At 38.4% G+C, this 19,355-nt stretch overlaps 1 protein-coding gene across 13 annotated transcripts in view; it reads left to right on the top strand.

The window, feature by feature from the left end:
• Positions 1 to 19,355, top strand: part of Pclo (piccolo (presynaptic cytomatrix protein)) — a 358,568-nt gene that overhangs the window by 9,078 nt on the left and 330,135 nt on the right. For all 13 annotated transcript variants that reach the window (XM_039108295.2, XM_063286636.1, XM_039108291.2 and 10 more), the window contains exon 3: positions 16,360 to 17,817. In XM_039108295.2, the coding sequence (XP_038964223.1) occupies positions 16,360 to 17,817 (1,458 nt within the window). The remainder of the gene's footprint in view (positions 1 to 16,359; positions 17,818 to 19,355) is intronic.

Below are 19,355 nucleotides of genomic sequence, written 5' to 3'. Positions count from 1 at the left end.
ATGAATCTATTTGTATCCTTCATGCTGGCTGCTTCTGTAATTTTTTTTTTAATTTGGAGAGAATATAATGCATAGTTGGGAATAGGAAACATTTTAATCTGAAGCCAACATTGTCATAAACGTGTAGATTGGATGTGAATATAGAACTTCTAGTATCTGTTTCTAACCTAGAATATATTAATTTCACACAATTGAGCCTAACATGAAAATATGTTAACAAACCACAAAGCAAACATGTTGTTTAGATATCAAATGGAAACTCTTTTTTTTTAGCTTGCAGAAGCTTTGACTTGAGTAGTTTTATGTTCTGATTGTATTTTCAATAGAAAAATACATGACATGATGACATGCAAATTGTTCTCGTAGTAGGCAGAAGTAACACGAAGATAGAGTAATAATAAAGAGGGAACGTGAACGGAAAAGTGGTTGAAGAGATAGGCGGAGCTTTATAGTCTTTTTCTCATTTGAGGAGGTCTGGTACCTTCTACTCTATAAACAGTGCACTTAGTCCATTTGGAAGGCAGTCGTTAGTGGGCTCTTGGTGCATCGTGTCTGAACACTCATAGATAACTGACAATAGGAAATGAAAAAGTGTGCGATTTAAATATCCCTCAAGGATAGGGTTGTCTACTCTATTTTAATGAAACTGTGTCAATAGTATTAATGGTGATCACTAGTTGTTGTGTTCACTTGGTCATTTTTTGTTTCCTGAATTATTTTAGTTTTGAAACCAAAACTTTTAATGGATTCTACAATCATTTAAATGAGCCATTAGTTGCTTATAGAATTACAATAAATAAGAACACAGTATTATGTGTTCTTATCAATGAGGACCAGCATCATATTGTAATTAGGTGTGTGTGTGTGTGTGTGTGTGTGTGTGTGTGTATTTCTGTTTGCATGTGTGTGTGTGTGTGTGTGTGTGTGTGTACATAAAACTTAAAATTTTAGTAAAATTTAATTTGGAGCCATAGTATACTCTTTTGATGATTCAGTGCATGGCCTGAAAGAAGGATGGTATTTTCATTGAATATTTGCATTTGTTATGCTTTAGTGCCAAGTCATAAACTAAAGATTACACCTATAAATATGTTTCCTTTATTGTTTATATGTCCAGAATTTGGAAGATAGATATTATTTAAATGTCTTATACATGGAAGGCATTCTGCTACATGGTTATAGGATGGACACGTGACTAAAGCATGAATGCTGAACTTATCATGATTAAAACATTAAAACATGAATAAAATATAAAAATTAAAATAACATGAAAAATGTACAGATAAATCATGTCTGCACCAGTAAATATGATATGGATTTAGGTGATAAGGGATATGCAAGATTTAAACAAATTTGAGGAACTGTTGAGAAGGAAGCATTCATTTCCAGTGGATAAGATTGAGGAAGAGAATCTTTCCCATGGACTGTATCAGGACAAATACTAGAGAATGTGCAACAGGCTAGGACTTGACTAAGACCGGGACATAGAACAACACCAAGTGTGCTGACAGTATTAAGAGTAAATCAGGGAGCAGTGGGGTGGCTTGGTATATAGAGGCATTAAGCGTACTTGCTGTGCAGGCCCAGTGCTCTGAACTGGGTTCCCCAGATCACAGAGTGGAAGGAAATTACTGACTCCCGAGTTTCCCTCTGATCTGCATATGTGCACTGTGGTATTCCCAGGCACTCTTCTGTAATTCAGCTTAGCCCTCTATGTAGAGTGGAAGGCCGTTGAATTACCGGCCCACTCTGGAGACTGTTGAGATGGGAGCTGCTCCACAAAGATCTTAAAAGCCTCTGGCGGCCAGCCTAGAGCTCTGGAATGGAGAGGAAGTCAGAGCTAGAGCTCTGATGCTCCATTAATGGAATTAATAAGTACAATGCAGGCTTTCTTTGAGTCTGCTTTCTGACACACACAGGACATTTGCTTTCTAATTAGTGACAAATGACTTTTGTTGTTTTTATGAATTTACTTCATCACCATCACTGAATAACGTCAGGCAAGACACAGTTGTGCACAGATTTAACATACTGGATTGTTCTTTAACTCTTCTGAAGTTACACGATGTAAAAAAAAATGACTTGTCATTTTCAAAACATTGAGAATATACTAAATATTATTGATGATGTTTAATTTGTTTAATTTTTTTAGAAATTATACATAGCTTTTGGTCAAAACTAGATGTTTAATTAAACAAAATCATGACTACCTTCCAAGATTAAAAAAAAACAGCAACAAAACCAGACTAGACTTTAATATATAGATGTACATGTAAAACTTGTTTAAAGGATGAAACAGAATATGCTTAATAGACTTTAGTAGAAGAAAGTGGTTTCACTAGTCACCTTGTAGTGATGGTCCTGTCATTACTTCTGATTTAAGAGAAACTCTGTGTGTGAATGTATGTGTTTATGTGTGTATGTGTAAGTTAGTGTGCATACATGTTTGTGTGTGCGATTATATAGGTGTGTGTTTGGGTGTGTGTGTGTGTGTGTGTGTGTGTGTGTGTGTGTGTGTCTGTCTGTCTGTCTGTCTGTTCAGAAGGGATTATTAAGAAGTCCCAGAAAGAGAGAGCTATGGTAAACAAGAAGAGACTGCCTGACACTTGTGGTGAAAGAAAGATAGGCTAGCATTCTTCTCGTGGGAGAGAGCTGAAAGAAGTATTCCAAATGAGGAAGGTTGTTTGTTTGTTTGTTTGTTTGTTTGTTTTTAATTGCTTGATGTTTTTAGCACACAGATTTATTTTGCTATTGTTGTTGGCACCTCCAAGTCTAAGTAAAATTGCTACACAATTCACCTTCGTATCCCTTTTAAAAAAAGACCAGCTCACAAATGTTGATCACTTCTCTTATGGCTCCATGTTTTGAGGTATTAAAGTATAGCACCTCCGGAAAATATGAAATAAAACTAGTAATATAAGTTGATTGGGTGAAGCAGTCACAGAAAAAGACGGAAATTGCAAGCAGTTGCAAGGATGAGGAAAAAAACTGCACAATGAGATCTCTGAGATCCTTTGAATCAGTAAATATACAAATGAGGTGGCTTCATTCAGGAAGCATAAATAACGTAATTTATGTGCCTTCTGAGAAAGATTTAAAAGGATAAGGCATTAATGATTATCACACTCAGATTTCAGTGGGCCGACTGGAGCTAAAAATGGTAATGACTTGGAAAACAAAAACCTATCATTGCCTCAGATTAGAGAACAACAAAAGAGTCAGCAAAGTTCTTCAACGACTTGCTAACATCCACTATGCTTCATGGATGTTCTAGATTCTGGACATTTGGGCATGAGCAAACTAGGCTAGAGTTTTTACCCTCTGGGAGGGTATTCTAGTCAGCATCACAAATAACTCAAACATATGGTGCGGCAGATGGTCAAAGTGTTATAAAGAAAACGCACGGCAGGAGCCTGTGTTATATACACGAAAGAGATGGGGGTGAGAGCTGTGGCTTGCTTTCTCTCTTTCAATAGAAAGCTGGTATTTTAGGGTTAGTGGATGACTTGGGTTCTAAGTGTTTTAATGAAGTAGACGAGATAACTCAGTGGGAAATGTGTTTGCAACCCAGCGTGATGAATGGAATTCTTGTCCTGGAACTCATATCTTGAAGGGGAAAACCCAAAAGATGTCTTCAGACTTCTACACTACTACAATGAAATCTGTGTGCCGCTATACACAAAATAACTAAGGAACACGGTAAATCATAACTTTAACTGAAGTTCTAATTATTGCGTGTAATTGAATGTGCACAGTGAGAGTGATAAAGAAAGTAGGGCTGCATTTAATAATGTGTAATTCTATGCCATTTTATGAATGAGATCAACTCATTCATAAAATTCCCACTGAATTATTCCTAGAAGTAGGTGGCATCAAGTCATCTTTTGGTAAAAGTCAGTTTATACGCCAAGATAGAAACATAGAGCATTGTAAATATATAACTTAAACATGAAATCTAAACTCATGATGCTACAGCACTATCCACTACAGGCTGTAAAACCAGAAGTTAATGGTGTTGGTTCCAGAGTGCCTGCATCAGCACGGATGAAGACGGCTTTTACTTTGAATGGTACATCTTTTGTACCACTTTTTAAAACTTATATACTCGTGTCCAAACTAAAATCAACACTGGGGTAATCTGAAGAGTTCACTTGATCAGCATTATTAGTTAAAAAAAATGTATATGATGTTAAGGGTTTGATAAATTATTTAAATTACATTTTATTTTAAAAAAAAATCTTTAGCCCTGGTGATTGTGCAGAACGACTTTCTCTTACTGCAGTAACTACCTGGATAGTTTGTGAAGAGAGAAGTTTTGTTTTGGTTCACAGATTTGCAGTTTTATTTTCGGATCAGTGGCCTGGTGCTGGGCCTGCGAGGACACAGGGCATCATGGCAGGAACAGGAGAAGGAGCAGAACTACTTGCCTCTTGGTTGGACAGCAAAGGTCAATGGGAAGGCGGGACAAGCTCTTTCACGATCTCCTTCATAGAAATGGTCTTAGTGAGTAGATCATAGGCCCATCCCTGAGTTTCCATCAGCTCTCAGTAGATCCTATTATGAGGACCAGGGTTCGAACATGTGGGCCTCTGGGAGGCATTACAGATGCCAACCATAATAACAATCTAATTAATGAAGTTAGGAGAATTTGTGGTTGTGGATAATATGAGTTTTATAATATTTCAAAATAGCATGTTCACAGTGCTCTTCAGTCAATATCTTTAGTCATTATTTTTTTCACCAAGATTATGTCCTTTAACTGGTATCATGTTCATTTGAAGTCTTAAGAGCAATGACATTTCACAAACCTAAGCATAGGATTTTTGGAAGATACAAGGCATTTGCTTTGCTGCAATGATATAGAAGTTCCTACCTCTTTTACTATTAAAAGTAGAATATCTTCCTTATAACTAATCGACTTTGCCATTAAAATTAGTGTCCTTAAAATGTTTAACTTACCAGAAAGACAAGATTATTTAATTGTCTGTACTATTTAAATATGTTCAAAATATTACACTGAATCCTAATCTTTTAAGCAGTCTCTCTGATCTTTTTTTTCCTTGAATGTTCTGTGTACAGCTTCATGCCGTATTTACAGGCTTAGCCACTAGAAGTAAGCCATTACATTTTGGGTTTTTTGCCTTCTAAATGACTAACCATTTCATATGTTTTTCTGAAGAGTTTTCTTTTCCTATGTTTAGTTGGCTTGTTATGTATTATTACAAGTAGTATTATGGTCCATATAGTTTAGCAATGACAGATGTTGTTCTATGAAAGCAGATAACTAAGGATAATGAGGTCACTTATTGAATCAGTAAATAAGTTTAATGTAGTGAGTAATAGCAACACCTGCCCGTTCCTGTCCTTTGAGAAAGCATGTATTTGTAACATTTTAACTCATGTCAAATATTAATTGCCCTTGACAAGGCAACCTGTTACATACAGATATTTCAAGACTATTTCACTGAAGACAAATGTATAAAAATAATCTTCTTTCTGCAAATAATATTAAATACATGGATAGTATTCAGGTGATATGAGGTCCAGTTTTAGCTCTGCCCTCATGCTTGGCGGTAGGAGCATAACTTTATTAGAAATATTAAATTGCCTAACCAAGAACTTTACAATAAACAACGTTTATTTCTGTTGCCTTAAGAAAGATACTGATCTTTCATCGCAAATCTGGGAAATACTAATTTGAGCATTGTATGTTTTAAATGGTTTATTTATTAATTTATTTCAATTTTGACCTTTGGTACTTTCTTGTTGAGGTATTTAAAGTTTAAAATTATATCAGAATTCAAATGGAAAAGCAATTTGAAATATGTAACACTTGCTTATTAGTTAGTGGTAAGATGATTCTGAAAAGTTGAAAACATATGCGATCCCAGATTTGAACTTTAGGAGTTTGAAGTCTTGTTTAACTAAATCAACTCGTTTGTTCTGTTCAAGCCTCTCTCTTTCTGAGTGGTTTGTTTCTTTTTTTTTCATTGAGATACCAGACATAATTAAAAGTCACAGTAGGCTATAAAACTAGAACTGTTCTTAAGCTGACATTATGTATACATCTTTTTCTTGTTGTTATTAATTGGTGTAATATTCTCAAAGACAGTAGGGAGTTGCTCCATTGTTGTTAGTTTCATTTGTAGTTAAAAAAAATTCGTCATAAGATTTTAAGTTTATAGTGGCAAACAATTTGCCATCAAGAGTACCTACAAGAATTCAAATTTACTGATCCCTAAAGTTAGCATCTATCTATAGAAGATAACTTTGTCCCTAATTAGATATTAGGCTCTCTAGGCATTCTCTAAATTTCTAAGTTACAGACTATATGTGTATATGTTTATTTTTGCATATCTTCAGTTCAAAGAACTTTCAACTTGTTGACCATTTGGCTTCAGAAAAGCAATTGGTATAAAAACCAAAGCTCTTAAAGAAGGAACCTGTTCTCTTATCTTCCTTTTTACCATTACTGTAGCCTTACTACCCTGATGACTTAATTTCTCTTCTTTCAGAAGGCAGAGAGCTTTCACTTTGAGCCACTTTACCAACCTTTAACAATAGAGATTAGGAAGTCAATAACTGCTTATCTCCATAATACCATTTGGAATCCAGAAGAACAGACAATAAATTAGCAATTTAAGATGGAATTTTGTTTGTAAAGTAGAATATATATGAAGAGAGAGGGGCAGAGGAGGTAGAGGCAAGATCGAGGGAGAGAGAGATGGGGAGAGAGACTCCCTAAATGTAAAACAACTTACCACTATTGTGGTTATTTTCATTTTATTTTTATTTATTCACTTTACATTCTGCTCCCTGCCACTCCTTCTGGTCACCCCCACCAATAATCCTTTCTCCCCCACCCCATTCCCTTTGCCTTCTAGAATATAGAGGCTCCCCCTTTGTTCCCCCCTCCCACTGGCACATCAAGTCTCTGTAGGGCTCATCATATTGTGTTTTTTCTAATAAAAAGTATTAACTATAAATTATATTTCATAGAAACATGTTCACATCATTAATCTATCACTTAGAAGTTTGGCTTCTATACTTAAAATAAATTTCAGCAACACATTCAATTCATGTAAAACAAATGCTTTAGTTGGCAAGTTTCTTCATAATAAGAATTCTTTGTATTGACTGGAAAAAAAAAAGCAAACACCAAACTTCACTCCAGGTTTCCTCTTGCTCTGTTATATTGATAGAGGAATTTTAAACATTATCAAAATAGAATGAACAATAATGAAAATTTAGATTGAATTTGTTTGAAGCAATGGTCGAGTAATGTAATGCCCATGAATCAGGATTTAAATCCCCACTCCCCTAAGATGTGTCTGTGAAATACGTGTTTATACACACCTGTGAAAAGAGTCTTTTAAAAGTTCCCTTAGGGAAATGTGGATTTCTTTTTACTTAAGATTTAGTATATTTTTAGCATTTTTGGCATCTTATAAACTGTAGTTTTTCCTTTCCAAGCCAATGCACACAAGGTGACTGGCTTAATTTCCTAGAGCTTCTGGTTAAGTTCTTAGCAAGTATTTGAGTTCATACTTGGTTTTTTTTTGTTTTTTGGTTTTTTTTCCCCTCCGTCCAAGAGACTTTAGATCTATTTCACTAGTGTGACATTTCTTTTTTTTAAAAAATTAAATTAAGTAATTATAACGTAATACAATAAGCTAGACTTGTACAAACATTGTCTAATTGGAGCCACTGCAGTCATAAGCTGTAAATCTTGGAGCTTGAGGCTCGTGGTTGCTAATCTGCTGAAGCATAGAAGCTTGAGAAACTGCCTAGAAGTTTCAGTTATAACATATGTTCAGTTACTGATAAGACACCCTCCTCTTCTTTTATAACTGTGGTAAACATGGGCTGCCTTTCACAGCCCTGTGCTTACTGCTACAGAGGCACTGGAACCTGGGAGAAAATGGAGCCTAAAAATGAGGCAACCTAAGTCTCATTCAGTAGCCAACTTTATTCAGAGCGTCAGACAATTTATACCTTGCGTGATAGAAAAGTTCCCTGAGTTAAGCTCTCAAGGGTTCAAGCTGTGTATAATCACAAGGACAAGATGTTCTTGGTAATAAGACATTTATCCACAGAGGCATATAAAAGATAGTGTAAACATTTAATTGAATAAGAGCACCAAGCAATAATGGATAATCTGAAGTAAATTCGTTGCTATCTACCACACGTGGGACACACAAAAGCATAACCAAAGGACAGCTCCACATTTTGAAGAAACTGAGGTCACAAGACGCTCAGCTTATTTCCTCTCGGAGTTTCTCAGAAGCACTTAGGGTTCCCTTCACAGGATGCCATTCTTGGACCGTCTTCTGACAACCATATACTTAGATATTGTAAAAGGTGCTTTAGTCAGTCCGCTTTCCTTGTTTTAGGCAACAGCGATGAACATTGAAACATGCTTTTACCATTTGAAGCTGCTCGCAAGGCTATCGTTAGCATCTGGTGAATGTTGTTTCGGTTTATTAATACAGAAGTGCACACTTAGCGTACTTATCGCAAATGACAGTCGTAGCTGCTAAATTATTCAGCAGAAAACTTCAATCCACAGTTTAAGGGAGGCAACATCCAACTCCTTTATGTCCTAAATAAAGATTTCTGAAGAATGCCATTACCTATATTTTAATCGAAATAAATTATTCACTGATATGCATAACTAAAGATTATGAGCCATCAGCAGCCAAACTGCTGCTGGGTGTGAGCGTCTCTGTGGAAGGCCCGTGTCATGTGCTCTGGGCAATCCTTGAGTAGCAGCAAGCATGACGTGCTCTTAAACTGGAACTTGTACTCTTACTTGGAATGTTACAGTTTTTAGACCTGCTGTCTGGTTCTATTGTATTTTTTTCCTATGACATTCAGAATTATGTACACTTTTCGATATATATTTTAAAATAAATTGAGATGTAGGGAAAACTTTGTAATAGTTTACCATTAAAAAGACCCAAGATTTACCTATTAACCAACACAGACAAGAGTAAACATGGTAAGTAAAGTGTAAAGATAGGAGATTGAGAAACAATTGCGAACGACATTTAAAAATTAGAAATGCAAAATTTCAAGTTAGTAATTAAGGACTGACAGACTTCAGTTTTTGGAACAGGAAGTGGTTTGTGAAGTTGCCCAATGCATTGTTGAAGATGAGGTACATTTAGGTAAAGATATGTTACCTCACAGTGGACAGAATCACAAGCTTGGGTCAGCCAGGGAGGTTGAGAGTACCCACTTGCTGGAGTAGATGGTGCCTATGATTTGCAGAAGGATTCACTGTAAAGGAAAAGAATGAAAGATTTTATTGTACAAAGTCATGATGAAAGTATGGTTTAAGAAAAGCAGGCCAGCAGTGACTATGAACACCAGAGTGTATCCGTCCCTACAGAGGCTATGAACACCAGTGGATATCAGTGCCTGCATTGTTGTTTTGATGTTCCATTATTTCAAGGACAACAGCCATCTAAGTTGAGCAGACCATCCATTATAAATTTTAGGTGAATTTTAAGCTTATGTCACTGGAACTTTCTTTTTGTTGCCTCTGCTGTTTCGTAGGGTATTGTTTGTTTATTTTAACCATTGTCGTGTTGAGAGGTTTACATTCTATACCAAGGCTAAACACATTAATGTGATAGTCACAATTAGATCTCTGTAGTGGTTTAAATCAGACACTGATCGTCCTCAAACCATAGCCAGCGAAACTAAAACTTTTGTATTTCCGAGGTCTGATACAGGGGCTCAGCAGAAAGGGATCTTGAGCCTGTATTAATGAGGGAGGTTTATTGGGTTATTATGTGTAGATCTTTATTAATATACACAGTGACTGGAGCAGAAGCACTTTCTGACCTCTACCTTACCCGCATTTATGTAGCTTATTAAGCCAGGAGACTGAATGAATAACACTTCTGTGCTTTTCTTTTAGCCTCCCATTCCACAGGGCTAATTGAGTTAGATTAGTTTATTAAATGAATGCGCCTTCATATCTTTTATTTCATTTATGGATTTTCTATAAATTAGCCTGTCGGGAAGTTAAAGCTGACTAATTTGCTATTTGTCTTGTATAATCTAGAATTTTAGGACATTCAGCTTGAGACCGATTTAACCATGCTGTAGTCTTTCCTCTTAATATGGACATAGTGCATGTAAGAGCACTTCTAGGATACATTGGTTGAAATCTTCTGCAGTACCAATGTTCATTATTCTGTTTTCAAATAGATGTAGATGATGAAAATGTACCATCATGGAGGGGTACTGCTCGTGACAATGAACCTGGGAAGTTAGTTACATCTCTGTGAAAGCAGGAAGAAGCAACTGGGACTAATATGTTTCTTTTTAGAAATTATTAGTTCTTCAGGAATTTCATACTGCATTCTGTTATATTTCCTAGCCCAATCTTCCCAGGTTCATTCACCTTTCCCACCCACCACTTTGTTGCTTTTGGTTTTTTAGCTGTAGTGTCTGATGTATGATGCCAACATATTCTTGAATGTGGCCACTCACTGGAATATGGTTGACTTGTAAGGGGCTACTCTCTTAAAGGAAACTGATTCTTCCTCTCCTAGCAGCTATGTCACAATGTCAGTAGCCAGGAGTTAGGGGTAAGTTTTTGTGACTATCTCCTCCCTCCATGTTCAGATTTAGTCTGTCTTAAGCTTTCACAAGTCTTGTATATGTTGTCACAACCAAGTGCCTATGGCGTCCAAAGACTCCTTTTCTTTATAGTCATCCATGGTCATCTGACTCTTTCCCTCCCTTCTTCAGTGACCTCAAAGTCTTGGGGATAGAGTATGTAATATAGACATTGCGGTTAGGACTAGGCACTCCTTAGTCTCTTCTTTTCTGTCCTTTGACCAGGGGTGGGTCTCTGTTAATCCCCATCTGTCGTAAAAAGAAGCTTCTCAGATTACAATGCATTGATCTATAGGTGTAATTATAAGTTATTAGGAGTCCATTTAATACTGTATCATTTTAGCAGTATGATAGTTGTAGGGAGTCCTATTACCACCATAAAGTCTATGGCCTGCCTCACCACAGGCTCTTGCCCCATAACGATTCCAGATTTCATCTTGTGGAATGGAACATCAATTCGCTCAGAAAGTGGTTATTTGCCCCCACGATGTTCACGCTGTTATTTCATCATGGGCGTGCTTTTCAGGCCAATTCCTTTAGTAATTCATAGGACTCTTAGCTGGCTAAGATGGATGATTACTTTCCTCATCCAGAAATATGCATAGGATGTTCTTGGCACCACGCAAACTGTCTTGCAGGAATGAATACCAATGTAATATCTCCATATGCTGTGACCCATGTGTGTGGCATCTTCAGCTCTATGTTCTTACTGTCAAGTTCTCAGAGTAACCAATAGCACTGTAAATAACTGTTAATACTTCTGAGTATCTGGGACCTCGCTGACAAACAACTCCAGGAAAGGTAACCCACTCTAAGCACTGGGCTTTTTTATAGTTAGCCCTTGGGGTCTCAAAGGAGCTATCAGTTTTCAATGTCCTCACTCATGGCTACCACAGAATGAAGATCTGGTCATAAGAAATGAGGGGCAGTTGTCAGAGACATGGCTCCCAGTGTAACTGGCAGCGAGTGTTTTAGCTAACGGTGACACAACAGGTACCTTTGCTCAGGCAGCATTAGAGACAAGGGCTTTTGAAGAAAAATAATGAAGCTGCTATTTCCAGATACAAGAAATATTTGTGGCTATGAGATGATAGCACATTTTCCAGTTTAAACCCACACGGAGATGACTGTCTTGTCCAGAGTTACACATACGATTCTAGTGAGAATTATATTGAACCACATAATAAATACTAAAGAGTGTGCTGGCTGTGTTTAACAGTATGCCATAGCATAAAAAGAAATGCTACAGCAAGGAAAATCGAACGTTTTCAATTTCTAGAATTTGTATCAGCTGAACAGTTTTGTGTTCAGGATAGCGAGAAGGTCAAATACACTTTGGGGATCAAGAGAAACATAAGGGAGTCCTTTCTATTGGTTGTTTAAAGTCTGTGGGAGTTTGGACATAGATCTTGCCATAGTGTAACCATGTAAGTGCTAGCATAAGAACACCGGCAGCATGTCTCGATAGTAAAAGCTAGAGATAACCACTTCTCTTCTTCACCTTAAATATTATTTTATGGAAGTATACATTATTTAAAATGTGAGGGCCAATGAGAGACAGAGAGACAGAGATGGAGAGACAGAGAGAGAGACAGAGACGGAGAGAGAGAACGAGAGAGAGAGAGATTCAAAAAGCAAAAGAATAAATGGGGATTTATCTTTTGTACCCAAAGCAGACTTATTTAGGGAATAATTGTATAGTGACTAGCCTATAGTAAAATTACGACAACAATTGTAAGTGAGGAAACAGGGCAGTAACATTATTTTTGTCTTGTGTTCTTTTATCTCTATGTACCTTGTAGAAACATAACTGGTGTTAAAGTCGGCTCACTATTTTATTTGGTTAATTATGTGAATACTGAGACTGGTTGTACACTTTATCATTTGCTCAGTGTTTTAAAGCCCATTCGTGTGTGTGTGTGTGTGTGTGTGTGTGTGTGTGTGTTCCGTGTGTGTGAAGATTGTTAAGTACTAATATAAGAATCATTAAGATATTCATGAGATAAGACCAATAAAATAAATTAAAAAGAGGCTCTTTCTAAAAACATCCTAAGACTGTTTGTATTATCATAACTGTAGGCAATGATTTCAACTCTTATTCTAGCAGTGAAGCAGAATATAGAAGGATAAAATGTCTCACGTATTATTTACAAAAGTAAAAAAATGCATTGAAGAGATAAAAGATAAGGCAGTGAAGTGAGTTCAGTGAAAGGACGTACTGAGAATTGTCTGAATGGGCAAGTCACACACATCCCCTATCTCCCTTTCTGTAACATCCGTGTTTAAGTAGATGTTCATTTATAAACTACAATCAATCACTTAATTTTAATGGTAGAGAACACAGTTCCCTGAGTTTGTCTACATTAGACATTACCTATGCTGTATGACCACTTTACAGTTGACCAAAGATGTACTTAAGAGTCAATGACAGGGGTTGGGGATTTAGCTCAGTGGTAGAGCGCTTGCCTAGCAAGCGCAAGGCCCTGGGTTCGGTCCCCAGCTCCGAAAAAAAAAAAAAAAAAAAAAAAAAAAAAGAGTCAATGACAGACAGGAAGTCCCAAGGATCACACTGCAGAAGAAGTTACAGTTTTACTTCTAAGTTCAAGTTCATCACCTCAACCTCTGTGCAGGTACAGGCGTGAGGCAGAAACTAGCAAGACAGAAGGACTCACCACAGATTGTCAGATCGTTCTTTTCTATCTCTAAACTCTCAGTGGCACATCATGCCTTACCATGTCTTTTATGACTTCTCACTGAGTTGTGGCTACCAATCGGTGTGGCAGTTCTGTTCTCCCCTCCCAAGGCGTGTGCACCAGTCAAAGTGCTCAGTAGACAGTTGAGTGAGGAATGAATAGTGATTAAGTTTCACATCCATATTGGTTATAACAACTGTTAATAACAATAAAAGGGAATGATGCAAATAAGAGTTAGCCCTAAATTAAGTGATTTATATTTATTAACCTGAATATGCATCGCACACTTAAACATATTTTGCAGGTCAGGTGAAAATCAAATACACTACTCATAAAGACTTAGGGACCTAATTATATTTTCTTTAGTTTGGTTATGGGAGGATGAGCTAATTAAGTCAGGTTGTGGAAAAATACACGCGTAAAAACAATAGCAGTACATTTCTAATTGGCAGTTTGGGTAGTGGGAATCTGCTTATTTACACAGGTTTTTCCCTTCACCAGGTTGTGTTGGAATGAAATGAAAGTTAATTTAGACCTCAGGCCTGATTTCACCAAAGAATTTACAGAAGCAGTAATTATTTGGTTACTTTATGATTTCGAGTATTATTTATACAAAGATTACTTACTCTTTGAAATGCTTTGGACACGTGGGAAGGTAAAAGATGCAGACACAGCTATGGATGTAGCTGTTTGCATACAGTTTGCCTTGCATGTGTGAGGCCTGGGCTTAATCTCCTGTAGTATACAGGCCTGTGATCCTGGCACTACAAAGGTGGAGGCAAGTTACTCAAAGGCTCAAGGTGACTCTCAGCAGGGCAATGAGTTTGAGGCTGGTTCTGGCCACCTGAGGCAATGTTTTAAATGTTAAAGGTAAAAATAGAACGAGTGTGGAGATGCCTGACGCTTACATTGAAAACAAATTTAAAGAACTCCTAGATACTTATCATGAATATTTAAGTTTTTTTAATTTAATTTTTTTAAAATGGAAATAAAACACCTTAGAACTGTCTAGTCCTAAATTTGCTGTTTATGAGATGGCTAAATCATTTTATATTGAGCATATGTTGAAACAATTTTGTCTGAGCACACCTGTAATCCCAGTACTCAGGATACTGAGGTAAGTGGATTACACAGCAGTACCCTGTCTCAAAAATTAGAAATAAAGAAGAAAACAGTGACTTTATAGGCTTAGGAAAGATCGATTAAATTTTACTCCAGAAGATAATGGCTTGAAAATGAAGAATATGTTGTTTGGCAAGTCCATTCTTCATTATTGCACACTAGCTGGCCTTTTCCCCATTTCCCATGGTTCGAATACTTCCATCCCCCTCCATGCTTTATTGTGTATAGAGAGTTTTGGTGCCAAACTCGTAGCACTGGTTACTCTGGATGGACAAGATTAGAATATGGTAAAAGTCAAAATTTTAAATTCTGCTGACAATAGGTAAAACATTCTCTATGAAACATTTTTTTGAATCATACAAAATGTTAAATAGGCATGCTTTTAAATTCTTATAAATTGTTATATTAAAGTTTACAATTGCTCACAACTGATAAATTATGGAATACAGGTGTAAGTGTGTGTGTGTGTGTGTATCTCTTATCTGTCTTCCCCTTGTTCTTTCCTCTCTTTAGTTTAAACACCTATGCATTTTCTACTATCTAATACATTTTCCTTCTAAATATCTTGATAAAGTTTACAAGGAAACAACATTTTCTTTGCTGTTTGTGATAATCTGAGTTAGCCTTAGTCGTCTTTTTTTTTTACCTTACCTTGGTTAATTTTTATTGTTAGGTGTGTGAATATGTTGTCTTGGACGTGGAAATAATGTTCCCCTAATTTAAGAAATCATCAACTGTGAATTCTTTGTTTAGCTCTGAACCCCATTTTTTAATAGGGTTATTTGTTTGCTTCACTCCTTCTTTAAATGAGGAAAAAGAATACCCTTGGCAGGGAAGGGAGAGGCAAAGATTAAAACAGAGACTGAAGGAACACCCATTCAGAGCCTGCCCCACATGTGGCCCATACATATACAGCCACCCAATTAGACAAGATGGATGAAGCAAAGAAGTGCAGACCGACAGGAGCCGGATGTAGATCGCTCCTGAGAGACACAGCCAGAATACAGCAAATATAGAGGCGAATGCCAGCAGCAAACCACTGAACTGAGAATAGGTCCCCTATTGAAGGAATCAGAGAAAGAACTGGAAGAGCTTGAAGGGGCTCGAGACCCCAAAAGTACAACAATGCCAAGCAACCAGAGCTTCCAGGGACTAAGCCACTACCTAAAGACTATACATGGACTGACCCTGGACTCTGACCCCATAGGTAGCAATGAATATCCTAGTAAGAGCACCAGTGGAAGGGGAAGCCCTGGGTCCTGCTAAGACTGAACCCACAGTGAACTAGTCTATGGGGGGAGGGCGGCAATGGGGGGAGGGTTGGGAGGGGAACACCCATAAGGAAGGGGAGGGGGGAGGGGGATGTTTGCCCGGAAACCGGGAAAGGGAATAACACTCGAAATGTATATAAGAAATACTCAAGTTAATAAAAAAAAAAAAAAAAAGAAAAAAAAGAAATCATCAATATTTTCATAATTTTACAGGCCTACTCTGGATTGTTTAACTAAAATCTGGTGATGAGCTAACAGCAGAAAAATACATATCATAACGTATTAATGGAATCTAATAAGTTAAATTTCATACCTTTACATATTACCTTCTGTTTCTGGAACTAACGCACCTGAGGGAATCAGGAATGAGGAATGGCAAAATTAACGTCAGAGGCAGAATAAAATCATGTCCTTCTCCTGTTTATTTTCCTTACAGTGTGGTTTGCTTTAGTTTCTGAGGTTCATTATCTTCCATCAGGTCAATTTTTGCATGTTTTAATGTATTGATTAAAACAATGACTATATTTGGTTCTTGGTGGAATGCGACTTAATAGTGGCAACAGGCATGCTTTTAAGACAGGGTTTTTGGGAATCTTTACATTGTTATCTTAGTGATGACGGTTATGTGTTATTTCCAGATCAAAGAGTGGCTCTGTTTAAACTGTCAGATGCAAAGAGCTCTAGGAGGGGACCTGGCAGCGGCAATCCCATCCTCACCACAGCCAACCCCAAAGGCCGCCACAGCACCTACAGCAACAGCCAGCAAATCACCTGTACCGTCACAGCAGGCTTCCCCAAAGAAGGAACCTCCATCCAAACAGGACAGTCCCAAAGCACTGGAGTCGAAAAAACCGCCAGAGCCGAAAAAACCACCAGAGCCGAAAAAGCCACCAGAGCCGAAAAAGCCACCGCCATTGGTGAAACAGCCAACCCTTCATGGACCTACCCCAGCTACAGCCCCACAGCTTCCAGTGGCAGAGGCCTTACCTGAGCCAGCCCCTCCCAAGGAGCCTTCTGGACCCCTACCTGAACAAGCCAAGGCCCCCGTTGGAGATGTTGAACCAAAGCAGCCCAAGATGACAGAGACGCGCGCAGACATCCAATCTTCGTCAACGACAAAACCTGATATTCTGAGCTCTCAAGTGCAGTCACAGGCTCAAGTGAAAACAGCCTCTCCTTTGAAAACAGACTCTGCCAAACCTTCACAGAGTTTCCCACCAACAGGAGAAAAAACCACCCCACTTGACTCTAAAGCCATGCCCAGGCCTGCATCAGACTCAAAAATTATCTCACAACCTGGGCCCGGTTCTGAGAGCAAGGATCCGAAACACATTGATCCGATTCAGAAGAAAGATGAACCTAAGAAAGCACAACCCAAGGGGAGCCCTAAACCAGAAACAAAGCCAGTGCCAAAAGGATCACCGACACCCTCTGGCACACGACCTACCGCTGGCCAAGCTGCACCCCCATCTCAGCAGCCCCCGAAGCCTCAGGAGCAGTCAAGACGTTTTAGCTTGAATATGGGCGGTATCACTGATGCCCCCAAATCACAGCCCACGACTCCTCAAGAAACCGTGACGGGGAAACTCTTCGGCTTTGGAGCATCCATCTTTAGCCAAGCATCAAACTTAATTTCCACAGCAGGTCAGCAAGGACCACATCCACAAACTGGGCCAGCCGCCCCATCAAAGCAAGCCCCTACCCCATCACAGAGTCCTGCTGCTCAGGGACCTGCCAAGTCCACGGGTCAGCTCCCACCGGCACCTGCTAAGGCGACTGCTGTGAAGAAGGAGGCAAAAGCTGCAGCAGCTGAAAACTTAGAGTCCAAACCTGAGCAAGCGCCAACAGCGAAGAAGACAGAGAAAGACAAGAAGCCGCCACCTGCGAAGGTCGGCAAACCTCCACCCTCAGAGCCCGAAAAGGCTGTCCCGGCCCATAAACCAGACAAGACCACCAAACCCAAACCAGCCTGTCCTCTCTGTAGAACTGAGCTCAACCTAGGGTCTCAGGAGCCTCCCAACTTCAACACCTGCACAGAATGCAAGAATCAAGTTTGCAATCTCTGTGGATTTAACCCAACGCCCCACCTGACTGAGGTAAGCAATACCTATGTTACATATGGGTGAGAATCTATATCAGTTTATTCCGAATGTCTGGGGACCCGGATTTCTGAGCAATGGAGTATGTTTCTACTGAAAAAAGGGAGTGAACCTTGACGGGTTAGAAGAGGTAAAATTATTTCACCCACACGTTATTTTGAATTCTTGCTCTTTGTGCTTTTGTGGGTTATTATGCTAAAAGTAAGAGATGGAGTGTGGTGGAAAATTTAAATCACGTTGATCCTATTGGTTCATGAATTACACATCAAAGCTTAGAAGGTGCTTCATTTTTCATAGAGAAATTTCACTGAAAAGTTGTGATGCTTAGTTCTTATTTTCTATTAATCTCTCTTCTGCCTTTCTCCTGGCTTATCGTTTAAGTCGACTTTATGTTTGATTTAAGGTCTTGCTCTGTGTACTGGGCTGACACGGAACTTGCCTCAGCCTCCCAGGTGCTGAGATTAGGCGGCAGATGCTACCTTGCCATGGTCTCTGATACATTTTTTGGAAAGAACTTTAGTTGACTAGAATCATACGCAGTATGAATTAAAAACTTTGTGTGGGTTAAGAATATCACCTGATAAAAACTAGTGGTTTACACATGACAAATTTAGATTCCTATATGTCTGTTGGTGATGCTGTGTGTTGATAGAGTATTCTGGGGGCTGGGAATCTGTGGTTAATGAGGAGAACACTGTCTCCACAATGGAAATGACAAAAATGTAGTTGGTGGCCCTGCATCTGATAATATGGTCGTAAAAGACTGTGAAAAGGGAGACCAGGATGGGGGTGAGGGGGGTGTAAGGTGAATACTTTGAAATCAAAACAAATCAAAACTACTTAAATGCTTTTTCAGCTCACCGTTTCTGATCTTGTGAGCCACTCAGGCAGAGCTGAGGAGGACTGGGCAGAAATTAGACCATAGAATCCTTTGATTATTTGGGCACTACCTTTAAAAAATAAATTTAATTAAAATAAAGTTTCCTCTCTTTCCCCTTTCTCTTTACTTCCAACCTCCACATACTTTCAAAGCCAGGTACCCTGGCCCCAACTCTTCCCATACCCCAGGTGAATGGATGACTGTAGCCCACACCCATTCCTTTGCCCCAAACTACCTTCAAACTACCTATAAATGTAAAACACAAAACGAAACTTGGTTTCTTCATTGCCTTAGAAGGGCAGATTGGGTTTCTGTATGTGCTTCATCATGAGGGTAATTTTCTCCCAGTACAGCTGCACTTACTTAAACTGTTAAACAAAACCCGTACCCTTTAATGAGGATCCTTACGGTGTCAACACAATGCATTTACGGAAAACAAAACTGTAATTTTTATATTCCCTTAACATAAACATGTGTATAGTTCAAGGGAATGATTATAGCTTATACATACAATGCTGCATGCACACACACACACACACACACACACACACACACACACACACACACGAACATACACACACATATACAACATTTGACCCATCATGATTATTAAAACTCTGTCAGAGTATGGAAGAATAACATGAAAGTCCTTTGA

The sequence above is a fragment of the Rattus norvegicus genome, chromosome 4, assembly GCF_036323735.1.
Source record: "Rattus norvegicus strain BN/NHsdMcwi chromosome 4, GRCr8, whole genome shotgun sequence".
NCBI classification, from domain to species: Eukaryota; Metazoa; Chordata; class Mammalia; order Rodentia; family Muridae; genus Rattus; species Rattus norvegicus.
Note: the sequence above shows the minus strand (reverse complement) of the source record. Positions and strands in the feature narration are given on the sequence as shown.